Genomic DNA, 12,364 nt, shown 5'->3' on the forward strand with positions numbered 1-12,364 from the left:
AACAGATTAATTCAATTTACATTATTTCTAATGGTAAAAAATATTTTGGTTTTCTAACAAATCTCTTCTTGAACAGCCTTCTGGAACGAATTAAGTTCCAGAATTGAGGTTCCACCGTATTGCCTATTCTAGTGTCCTAATTCTCCCTAGACTCTTACTAGTTTTCTCTCTATGGACATTTCAGGAGCAGCTTCAGTGACTAAGGGTGCAGGTGGCTGTAGAACTATGGTTGGAAGCCTAAGGAGCTATAATTGTGTTGTGAATAATACCTTGAATTAAATATTAATAGGGGAGAAAAAGAGTTCTAGCTGTTAAGGTTGAAGAGAATGCCTACATTTTGTTACTGTGTTACAGTGATAAGAATAGACTCCTTATTGGTATAAGGTTTGGTTTGTATGTGGTTGTGTATCTAAATTTAGACCTGGGTCTTTACAGTTTGCCCCTGGGGAAGCTTTTCCTGAGTTGACTCCTGAGTATTATTTTCTTTTTTATGTGTCCAGGGCTGACTGGGTATGAGAAGTTACTTGCTTGACATGAAATTAGTTTCTAAGTGTTTTTAGAAGATTCTTTTTAGAGGAATACCTACCATAGTCAAAATGGCAATATTATTCTCATATGACAGTACCGAGAAGAAGAAATAAGTCTAGAAAATTTGGCTGACGTGTTAAGAGTAAAAATATGAAATGCTGGAAAAGTAACTTTGTAAAAGTTGGGAATACAACAGATGTATAAATACAAGGGGTCCAACATGTAATAATACTAGTACTTTATGGAGTGATATACTTCTAAGTCCTATTGTTCCTCAGTCTATCTTTTATTATGCAGAGTTTTATTTTCCCTTTTTCATTGTAGAATAGGAACTCTTTTTAAAACTGTAAAGCATTGCCCAGCCTGTATTGCTTAGTGGTTGAGCATCGACCTATGAACCAGGAGGTCATGGTTCAATTCCTGGTCAGGGCACATGACCAGGTTGCTGGCTCAGGAGGCAGCTGATCAATGATTCTCTCTCATCACTGATGTTTCTCTTTTTCTCCCTCTCCCTTACTCTCTGAAATCAATAAAAATATATTTTAGAAAAACAAAAAAAAAACTGTAAAGCACAGAGTGCCGCGCTGAATAGATCATGGGTCTGATCCATTCATAGAAAAAAATATTTATTTAAGGCTCAGTATCGTGTTAGGCTTTCAATATGGTGGCTTCTGGTGATGGAAAGATGAATACTATGTGTTCTCTGCTCTCAGATTCCTCATAGTATCCAGTATGTCATTTTATGTCTTCATTAGTGTTGGCAGGAGGAAAGGCGAGAGCTTTGGGTAAATGTTTTGGGGAAATCATTGGAGTTACTTTTCAGATAATTCTGGATCTTTCCTAATTTTATAGACGATTGGATTTCCAGAATTAAAGCCATCTTGAGATCATCCAAGCTAACCGCTCACCTAATAGTAATTTTTAAAATATCATTTCTGCCATGTGGTCATCCAATTGCCACTTGTGCATACTTTAGTGATAGGCCAACCATTTCTATTATTAGAAAACTCAGATTCTTAGAAAAATTTTTCTTACATTGAGCCCCAGTTCACCACCTAGAAAACTGCCATCTAGTTATACAGCAAATAAGGCCACTGCACAAGGGTGTATGCCTGAGGAGGGACTGAAATCCAGCCCCATTCTACTTGCAAAACCATGCACCTAAGGACTGCATCTACCCAGAAGCTGGTGCCTTTTGCTAATTGGCCCAGAGATGCTGTATGGCAGCGGTTCTCAACCTGTGGGTCGCAGCCCCTTTGAGGGTCGAACAACCCTTTCACAGGGATCAAAGACCATTGGAAAACACATATATAATTACATATTGTTTTTGTGAGTGATCACTATACTTTAATTATGTTCAATTTGTAACAATGACAATATATCCTGCATATCAGATATTTATATTATGATTCATAACAGTAGCAAAATTACAGTTATGAAGTAGCCACAAAAATAATTCTATGGTTGGGGGTCACCACAACATGAGGAACTGTATTAAAGGGTCGCGGCATTAGGAAGGTTGAGAACCACTGCTGTATGGGCTAGCCAGAGGCCTAACAACAAAGGAGCATTTATATACTCCACATACTTCCAAATCACAGGCCTTTCCATCATACAGTTAGAGGAAAAAGTCAAGTTAAAATTCAAAGGTGCTATATTTGATTCCTATCTCTAGGTAACTTCGGGCAAATCATTTAACATTTCAACCTCAGATTCATTATATATAAAACTAGAGGCCTGGTGCGTGAAATTTGTGCGGGGGGGGGGGGGGGGCGGTGTCCCTCAGCCCAGTCTTCACCCTCTCCAATCCGGGACCCCTCGGGTGATGTCCGACTGCTGGTTTAGGCCCCATCCTTGGGGGATCGGGCCTAAACCAGCAGTCGGATATCCCTCTCGCAATCCGGGGCCGCTGGCTCCTAACCGCTTGCCTGCCTGATTGCCCCTAACTGCCTCTGCTTGCCTGCCTGATTGCCCCCTAACTGGTCCCCCGTTGGCCTGGTCGCCCCCTAACTGGTCCCCCACCAGCCTGGTTGCCCCCTAACTGCCCCCCTGCTGGCCTGGTCCCCCCCAACCGCCCCTATCCTGGCCTGGTCACCCCCGACTGCCCCCCTGCTGGCCTGGATGCCCCCTAACTTCCCCCCTGCCGGCCAGGTCCCCCCCAACTGCCTCCCTGCTGGCCTGGTCCCCCCCCCCCAACTACTCCCCTGCTGGTCAGGTCCCCCCCTAATTACCCCCCTGCTGGCCTGGTTCCCCCCCTTACTACCCCCCTGCTGGCCTGGTCACCCCCTAACTGTCCAGAAGGGAGTCAGACATCCAGAAGATGTCCGGTTGACCTGGTCTAATTAGCATATTACCCTTTTATTAGTATAGATAGGCTAACACTTCTCTTTGCCTATCTTAATGATTCAAAAAGTTCTTGTTGAAGATGGTTCTCTGACCCACTGTAGAGTCAGAATTACTGCCTGTGACTACATGTCATTTCTAATTTTTATAATATTTTGTCCACAGGGAGGCTGAGAAGACAAAACTTCTTATAGCTATCCAGAAACAAAAGGTGGTGGAGAAAGAAGCTGAGACAGAGCGAAAAAAGGCTATTATAGGTACGTGGATTTCTTTCCGAAATGGCTGTCTCTAAGTACATGTGTTGTGAGTTTGTCCTGTTGTTCTTTGTCAGCTTCATATTAGATATTGATGGGACTCAAATAAGATTGAATCATTCATATTTAGAATTCTGGAAACTTCTTTATACAGTCAGATTTTCTAAAGCCTTTAAAAGCAGATGAGGCCAGTATGTAATGAAGTTCTTTGGCTCTCCACCATGTCATTGGCTGCCACGACTATTGTCTTTTTTAAGGACAGGGAAAGTAGACAGAATCTGGGGGCAGCTCTAGCCTCTGTGGAATAGGGTTTTTGTTTATACAGATTTAGGAGAAAGAAGTTTTTGGCAAAAGCTCAAGATTATAGTATGTATCCTTGCTGCTGACATGCACATAGTTGTATCTGGATAGATGAATAATACCACCTCCGAAAGCAGCAAGATTGCTTACAGCTCACTTTGAATCAGTGACTTCCCTAACACTCCAGGGTACTGTATATTAGACTGCCATTTTAGGCCCCCAGTTGTTTGTTCCTTGGATGCTGAAAGCTTAAGGGGTCTTTCATTGAATATTTCAAATATGCAGAATATACAGAGAACAATATAATGAAGGCTTAACTTTTTGCCATATTTTCCTCAAATCATCTTTGCTTTAAGAAAATTCTATATCTGTTTGAAGCCTCCTTTATACTCTTCCCTGGTCTTATTTTTTGACCCGTCTTCACAGAGTAGCTTCTATTCTAAAGTTGATGTATATCTTTCTGCCCATATTTTCATACTTACACTGAAAGTATGTGATAATTCACAGATTCTTTTAAACTACAAAAATGCTATCAGACTCTACTTTTATTTCATAACTTGTTTTTTGTTGTTGTTGTTAATTCTCACCTTGACTTTAAGAGAGAGAGGAAGGGATGAGGAGGGAGAGAGAGAAAGAAACATGGATGTGAGAGATCGGCTGCCTCCCACACACACCCGTCCGGGGCGGGGATCGAGCCTGCAACCAAGGTATGCACCCTTGGCCAGAATCAAACCCACGACCCTTCAGTCCTGGGGCTGACACTCTAACCATTGAACAAACTGTCCAGGGTCACAACTTGCTTTTTTAAACCAACATTATTTGAATTTTATTCATATTGATACATGATCTACTTCGTTTTTAATTACTGTGTATTTTCATGAGTAAACCTTGATTTATTCTGATAGATCATTAATGAATAGTTAGGTAGTTTCTAGTTTTTCCTTATTACAAAGAGTGCTGCAGTGATGCCCTCATCCAGGTCTCTGTGAACACATGCAAGCATTTTCTTAGAGTAGTGTTACTCAACATGTGGTGTGGGTCAGTGCCCTGTCACCAGCTTTTTGTTTCTGATCCACAATGAGAGGACTACAGAAATGGAGAATGGGTGTTTAAAAATTCCTACAGCTTTTTTTTATGTTTGTTGAATCTAATTGAAAACTTGAGCTTGTGCTTTTGTTTTTAATATTTTTCTTAGTACTTCGTTTTTTAAAAATAATTTATAAAATATTGATTCCTGCCGAACCGGTTTGGCTCAGTGGATAGAGCGTCGGCCTGCGGACTCAAGGGTCCCGGGTTCGATTCCGGTCAAGGGCATGTACCCTGGTTGCGGGCACATCCCCAGTGGGGGGCGTGCAGGAGGCAGCTGATCGATCTCTCTCATCAATGTTTCTAACTCTCTATCCCTCTCCCTTCTTCTCTGTAAAAAAATCAATAAAATAGATTTAAAAAAAAAATAAAATAAAATAAAAAAATAAAATATTGATTCCTAACAAATTGAAATACCCCAAAAGAAGTGTACTTTCCCACAGATTCTTCTAGAGTACATATCTCGAAGCAGAATTGCTGGGTCACAGAGTATACACGTCTTCAAATTTATAATCTATTGCCAAGTCGCTCTCCAAAGTGATTTTTCCATTCCACCTTCTGTTCAGCAGTATTTGAGTTCCAGTATATGTGTTGCCATATTGAATCACATTTCTGCACATCCTCCTCAACCCTTAGAGTTATCAAACTTTAAAAAATTTATGCCAGTTTGATAGTGGACATTGTATCACATAATTTCAGTTGAATTTTCCTCAATACTGTAAAGTTGAATATTGTTATTGATCATTCAGGTTTCCCTTTTTTTGTGGTATGTGAATTGCATGTTAATATCATCAGTCCATTATTTGATTATGTTTTTTGAACTGACTTGTAGAAGTTCTTTATATCTTCTGGATTTTAATCCTTTCCCATGTTTATACACTGCAGATATCTTCTCTTAATTTGTGGCTTGTCTTTGAACTTTATGATGTTTTTGACATACACATATATTTAATTTTCAACAAGTTAGATTCATCAATTTTTTCCTTTCTGGTTTGTGCTTTTCCCATCTTGTTTAGGAATTCTTTCTTAGCCCCCAAATAATGATTTTATTCTAAAAGTTTTGTAGTTTTGCTTTTTATATTTAGGTCTTGAATCCATTTGGAATTTATTTTAGTGTTTAGTGTGATGTAGGAATTCAGTTTTATATTTTCAAATGGCAAACCAATTGACTTCAGACTTAAATAGTTCATTATTTCCTCTACTTGTTTCTAATGCCACATTGGTCATACAACAAGATTCTATATATGGTTTGTTCTGTTGCTTGAGTCTCTATTTTGTTTTAATTTCTTGGTCTAGCTTTCTCCAATATTGCCCTCTTTTAAATATTGTAGATTTTATGTTAAGTCTTACAATCTGGGAGAGCAAGTTTCTCCTTAACTATTTCTCTTAACTGTTCCTAACTATTCCTAAAATTGGCTTGAAAACGATCCCAGGCCCTTTATTCCTCCATATACCTTTTAGAACCAGTGCCTCAAGTTCTGTAAAATACAGTATTGGGGTTTTGATTGGAATTGTATTACTTGTATATATCACTTTATAGAGAATTATAATATTTATGATATTGAGTCTTATAAATCTGTTGTATTTCTCCATTTATGAGAAATGTCTTTCAAAACTGTCATTTTCTTAAAGTTCTTGCATATTCTTTGTTAGCGATTTATTTCTGTATGTTAACTTTTTTGCTATTATAAATATGTTTCTTTTATGAAGGTACTTTTTATGACTTTTTTGCTTTTGTATAGGTATACTGTTGGTTTTTTCACTTAGCAATCTTGTTCAAAATGATATTTCTAATCTCTTGGATTTCCCATGTGAGCAGTCATACTGTCTTCAAATCAGTTCTGTTTTTTCCTTTGTAGTCCCACACTTTTTAGTTCTATCTTACTGCTTTAGGCTATGCCTTGTTGAAAAGAAAGATGGTAATTGGCATTCTTGTCTTGTTCCTAACTTTACATAGTCCCAATGATGTTGGCTGTACTTAACTTTTATTGGGTTAGTGAAGTTTCCTTCTGCCTCTTGCTTGCCAAGAGATTTTATCGTTAATGGCTGTTAAAACTTTTAGAATTTTTTTATGTATCTGTTGAAATGACCATATACTTTTTCTTTTTAAAGCTGTTAACATAGTGAATTATAGTAATAGATTTTCTATTACTGGATAATTTTGTCTTCCTGGGATAAATCCACTTGGTCATAATGGAAGAGGTTCACCCCAATACATTTCCCTATATGGTTTGCTGGTTATTTCTGTAAAATGTTTTTATTTCAATAATTGAGATCAGCTTATAATTTTTTCCTTCTATTCTTAATGTCAGGTTTTGTATCATGGTTATATTAGCCTCAAAATGAAATGCAGAACACTTCTTTTCTAGAACATTTTGTATAAACTACATATTATCTCTTCTTTGTAGATTTGGCGGAACTCACTTGTAAAAGCCATCTTGGTCCATTGGGGTTTGCGTTTGTTTTTTGGTTGTTTGTTTTTTGTATGCTTGGTTTTTTGTGGTAATAGTTAACTTACTGTTATAATTTCTTTAATGCATGTAGGTCTACTCAGATATTTGTTTCTTTTTGAGTTCTGGTAGTTATATTTTTCTAGAAAATTATCTATTTCATCTGTTATTTCAAATTTGGGGGCATAAATTTGTAGAATTCTTTTTTGATTTTTAAAACCCTCTACCAAATCAGTATGCTGCTCCCTTTTTATTTTTAATATTATTTACTGTGTCTTTTTTTTTTTCTGAATCAATTTTGCCAGAGGTCTGTCTTATTTTACTCATCTTTTCAGAGAACTGGATTTTAATTTGGTTGATTCTATTGTCACTTTTTAAAAAATAATATCACTTACACTTAGTTTTATTATTTCTTCTACCTTTTTGAGCTTACTTATTGGTTATTTTCTAACTTACTGGGTTAATTCTTTAGTTTCAGTCTTTTCTAATGAAAATATGTAAGATTATATGTTTTCTTCTAAGTTCTGCTTTAGGTGTATCTCAAATGTAGTTTATTATTGGTTTTCAGTTTTAATTTAGAAAAAAATTTTCATTATGATTTCTTTGCCTGATGAATTATTAAAAGGGTTTTTAGGGGGCTACCTTTACAGTGTTGATTTTCAATAGTCAGAAAATATTATCTGTTATATGAATTCTTAAGTATTTGTTGAAATTTGCTTCGTGGCCCATCAATACATGGTCCTTTTTTGGTAAATGTTCTGCCCGCTTACAAAGATTGAATGTACATTCTCTATATGCTGGATGCAGGTTTCTCTGTATAACCATTAGGTGAGGCTGGTGTTGTTCACATCTGTATTCTTCCAATTTTTCCCTTCTTGAGCTATCCATTTCTGAGGAAGGTGTGTTAAATCCCACTATGACTATGGATTTGTTAACTTAAAATTTCTTTCTCTATGTGTTTTGGGGCTATATCATTAAGAGCATTCAGGTTTAGATCGTTACATCTCCCAGGATAATTGCACCCATTATGTAGTAACCCTCTTTATCCCAAACATGTTTTTGGCTTAAGGTCTATTTTTTCTGATGATAATATAGCTATACCAATTTCTCTTGATTAGTTATTTTCTTGCTGTATCTTTTCGCATTCTTTTACTTTCAACTTTTCTATGTCATTATGTTTTAGGTGTGTCTCTTGTAAACAGCATATAGCTGGATTTTGTTATCTTATCCAATGTGAGAATCTGTCTTTTAACTGGTGAGTTTAGTCTTTTTATATTTATTGTGGTTACTGCTATGTTTGGGTTTGTTTATATTATTTAATTTTGTGCTATTTATCATGCATCTTTTTCTCTGCTAATATTCCCCCTCTTTTCTGATGGATATTGAATTGATTGGATTTTCTTTATTCTTTTACTTGATTGGAAATTTTACATTTAATTTTTAGAATTATAACTAGTCATGACCTATAAAATGTTTAACAAGCATATCTGACTTGACAAAGTCTAAAGTTATTCTATTCTCTTCTTGAATAATACCTTAGAATACTTTAATTCTTATCACTGTCCTCCAATTTTTCATATTACTGTTGTCTAGTAGTTTAGTTTCACGTTGTTTTTATTCCCCCATTAATTATTATCATCATCATTGATTCTTACAGTAAATATTTCAATTTACATGTATTATGTAATTTTTTCTTCTCCATTGTTTCTGGCAATTCATTTTTTTTCCCTGCTAGTTTTTTTCAGTAAAAGCTTAGAGTGGAAACTTACTCAGTCTTCCTTGGTCTGAAATGCTTTTGTTTCATTCTTGAATGATAATTTAGCCTATAATTCTAAATTCAATTATTATTCTTTGTTACTTTGGTGGTATTATTTTATTTTTGTTTGCCTCTTCTCTTTATACTTTTAAGATTTTTCTCTTTGTCTTTGGGTATTCTCCAGTTTCACTATGATGTGTCCAGGTGAGAAAAGGTTACTTCTCATTGGGCTGGTAGAAAGAGTTTTTATTAATTAATTTCTTTATTTATTATAGTTTTATTGATTTCAGAAAGGAAGGGAGAGAAACATAGAAACATCAATGATGAGAGAGAATTAACAATCGGCTGCCTCCTGCACGCCCCCTACTGGGGATCAAGCTTGCAACCCGGGCATGTGCCCTGAGTGTGAATTGAACCATGACTTCCTGATTCATATGTTGATGATCAATCACTGAGCCTTACTGGTCGGGCAAGATAGAGTTTTTTAGTCTCACTGGAGTTGCAGTTCTGTAGCTGTCTCTCTGTTGTATACAGGAGTCTCAGTTCCAGCATCTCAAGTCCTCATCTTCTGACCCCCCTGCTTGGGCAATAACCCAAGTTCTTCTCCCTTACTTGTCTGATAACCACCCCTGGGCTGCCACTATGCAGACTCTCAGCTCTCCCTTTGCTTATGTCTCTTGAGTAGCTCCCATTTTTTTCTTAGAATCTCAGCCCTGGGTTAAAAAACAAATTCTCGCTTAGAATCTCAGTCATGCGTTAAAAAACAAATTTGTTAAATTTTATCTAGCACTTTAAAGCAGTTATTTTCAACCAGTGTGCCGAGGCAGGAACACTTGCAATGCTGTAAGAATTTTTTTTTTTAAATATATTTTATTGATTTTCCACAGAGAGGAATGGAGAGGGATAGAGAGTTAGAAACATCAATGAGAGAGAAACATCGATCAGCTGCCTCCTGCACACCCCCCACTGGGGACGCGCCTGCAACCCAGGTACATGCCCTTGACCGGAATCGAACCCGGGACCCTTCAGTCCGCAGGCCGATGCTCTATCCACTGAGCCAAACCGGTTTCGGCAGAATTTTTAATACCTGACTATTTAGTCAGGGCACTGACCTCTCTCAGGGGTCCTCAAACTACAGCCCACGGGCCACATGCAAATACAAATATTGTATTTGTTCCCGTTTTGTTTTTTTTACTTCAAAATAAGATATGTGCAGTGTGCATAGGAATTTGTTCATAGTTTTTTTTTTTAAACTATAGTCCAGCCCTCCAACGGTCTGAGGGACAGTGAACTGGCCCCCTGTTTAAAAAGTTTGAGGACCCCTGCCTTAGATTGTCAAATAAAAAAATCACAACAGCAAACACAACAGTAGTTGTCTGATATGAATGAATCAATAGTATACCCTTTTTTTTGTCAGATTGACAAAAAATAGAGTTTTTGGTGTGCTGCAGAATTTTAGTAATGAGTTTATGTGTGCCATGAGATGAAAAGGTTGAAAGTTGCTGCTTTAAGGTGTTGTTAGCTGAAGGATTTTTCTCATTAGCCTACTCCACCATTTTTCTAGACTAGAAGTGTAGTCATACTCTTTATGGCTTTATCCACACACATTAAAGAGCAGTGTTAAATGGGATTATGGCAGCAGTTCCCTTATGTTGAAACATCAGTCTCAGGGTTCTAGCTGCAGATGCCAGATCCCCCTACCTTTTATTCAAGTTTTATCTTGAGTTTCTGCTTATCGCTAAATTTCTAGCCCAGTTGAATATAGTCTATTTTGGGATGGTATGATATAAATTGACTTTATGGCTGATAGGGAAATGTGCCCTGGAGTAGTTGAGAAAGGCTACTGTCTTCCAGAAAGAAAAAACGACTTGGAAATTTTTTTAACATTATGCATTTCCCCTGGGAAGTGCATAAAATGTGTTAAAATATTCACCTTCTTTGTCTGAAAAGGAGAGTTGAGAACATTCTTCAAGAAATGCAGTGATTGAAATAAAAGTTTAATTAGAGTCTTTCTCCCTTGGTCCTGGATCCTTTGATTGGGCCAAGTTTTACTAAGAATGTTTCTCATTTTCCCCGCCTGTAACAGCCTGCTGCAGCTAACTTGTTCACTCCCAACACTGTTTGTACATTCTCAGATGAATTGTCCTTCTTTCTCTTTTACCTTCCACGGCAGTCAGAATATTCCTTCTCTGATATTTTCATCGTGTTATTTCCTTTATGGCAATTTAACAGTTGATCCTGAGCATATTAAAGCTTAAATTCCTTAGGCTGTCACTCAAGACAGGTGTCTTCTAACCCTCTTTCTATTCTTACTTTTTGTTGTATCTCCGGTCAGCTGACTCTGTATTACCTCTCACTTGCGCATTTCGTACCTTCTTGTCTTTGTTTACACTTTCTGCCTTGTCCTCCTAGGTCATGTCCATTATTTTCTTTAAGATTTCTTCTAGAAGGCCTTCCTTGGTGTAACTTACCTTTCTTTCTCCTACCACATTATATTAATTGTCCTACCTTGCCATGCATTTATGTTGCTCTGTTTTTGTGCTGAGTACTTTGATGAAGTATCCCCCCCCCCCCATTAGCTTGTGGACCATTGCTATTTAATCCCTTAAAGGACTGGAACTGTTAACTTTTGTATTCCCCTTCCCACAAAATTAGCACTGTCAAACAGAACAGTAAAGTAGGAAATAGACTCCCTTTTATTCCATTGAGTTGTTTACTATGTGGTTAGATAAAACTTAATGAAACAGTCCATAACACCTTATGTAAGTAAACGTTAGACTGTGTGCTGCTGATTCTAAATACCTGTGGAGCTAGGGAAATGTTTTTGAATGTGTCTTCTTTTGTATGATTATAGAAGCAGAGAAGATTGCACAAGTGGCAAAAATTTGGTTTCAGCAGAAGGTGATGGAGAAAGAAACTGAAAAACGCATTTCTGAAATTGAAGGTACATCAGGAAAAAAGAGGCTCTGACTATCCTAATCTGCCTCTCTGCCCCAGGGGTTGGGCTCTATGGTGGGTAGGAAGGCCATAGACAGAATAGTCTGAAGGAAGTGGCTGACTTGATATTCTAGATAATTTTTTAAAAATTGCCATTACATATCTAGCTCTTGGTTTGGTTTGTGACTTTGGCTAACTCAGCCTTTCCTTTTCCGACTTAAAATAGGGCTTATTAGCTCCCACTTTGTTCTCAGGCAGTATGATAATTACCCATAATCAGTTGTAAAGAATGTATAAGATGAGAAACCCCAACACAACCAGTTTCTTTCCTACCTGTCAACGAAAAAAAAACACACCATAAAAATTAGCTGGGAAAAAAGAAGCCACGGTTTTCACAGAGCTCTCAAACTCCTTGATTTCACAGTGAGATGTTCTTAGCTCATAGTCTTGAAGACCAAACATTCAACCTCTTCTGCTTATATACTGCTGCTTTCTATTGTTTAGATCAAATGCGGGATGTGGGGGGGATTCAGTAAATAGAGCAGAGCTTTTGTGTCTGGATTTAGTTATTTCACTTGAAGCTGAGAGTGGGGTGGGGTGTGATGCTTTGGTTGATGGGGGTGGAGGAAAGAAAGAGCACTTTTAGGTGGAAAATGAAGTGGGCTCAGCTGAGCTGGGAGTTGTTCAACATTGACAAGAATATTCCCATT

At 37.4% G+C, this 12,364-nt stretch overlaps 1 protein-coding gene across 2 annotated transcripts in view; it reads left to right on the plus strand.

The window, feature by feature from the left end:
- ERLIN1 (ER lipid raft associated 1) overlaps positions 1-12,364 on the plus strand; it is a 42,609-nt gene that overhangs the window by 24,731 nt on the left and 5,514 nt on the right. For both annotated transcript variants that reach the window (XM_070432533.1, XM_070432532.1), the window contains 2 exons: positions 3,037-3,128; positions 11,572-11,661. In XM_070432533.1, the coding sequence (XP_070288634.1) occupies positions 3,037-3,128; positions 11,572-11,661 (182 nt within the window). The remainder of the gene's footprint in view (positions 1-3,036; positions 3,129-11,571; positions 11,662-12,364) is intronic.

Source organism: Myotis yumanensis, unplaced genomic scaffold, assembly GCF_028538775.1.
Source record: "Myotis yumanensis isolate MYYU_CA2020_CCGP unplaced genomic scaffold, mMyoYum1.0.hap1 SCAF_13, whole genome shotgun sequence".
NCBI classification, from domain to species: Eukaryota; Metazoa; Chordata; class Mammalia; order Chiroptera; family Vespertilionidae; genus Myotis; species Myotis yumanensis.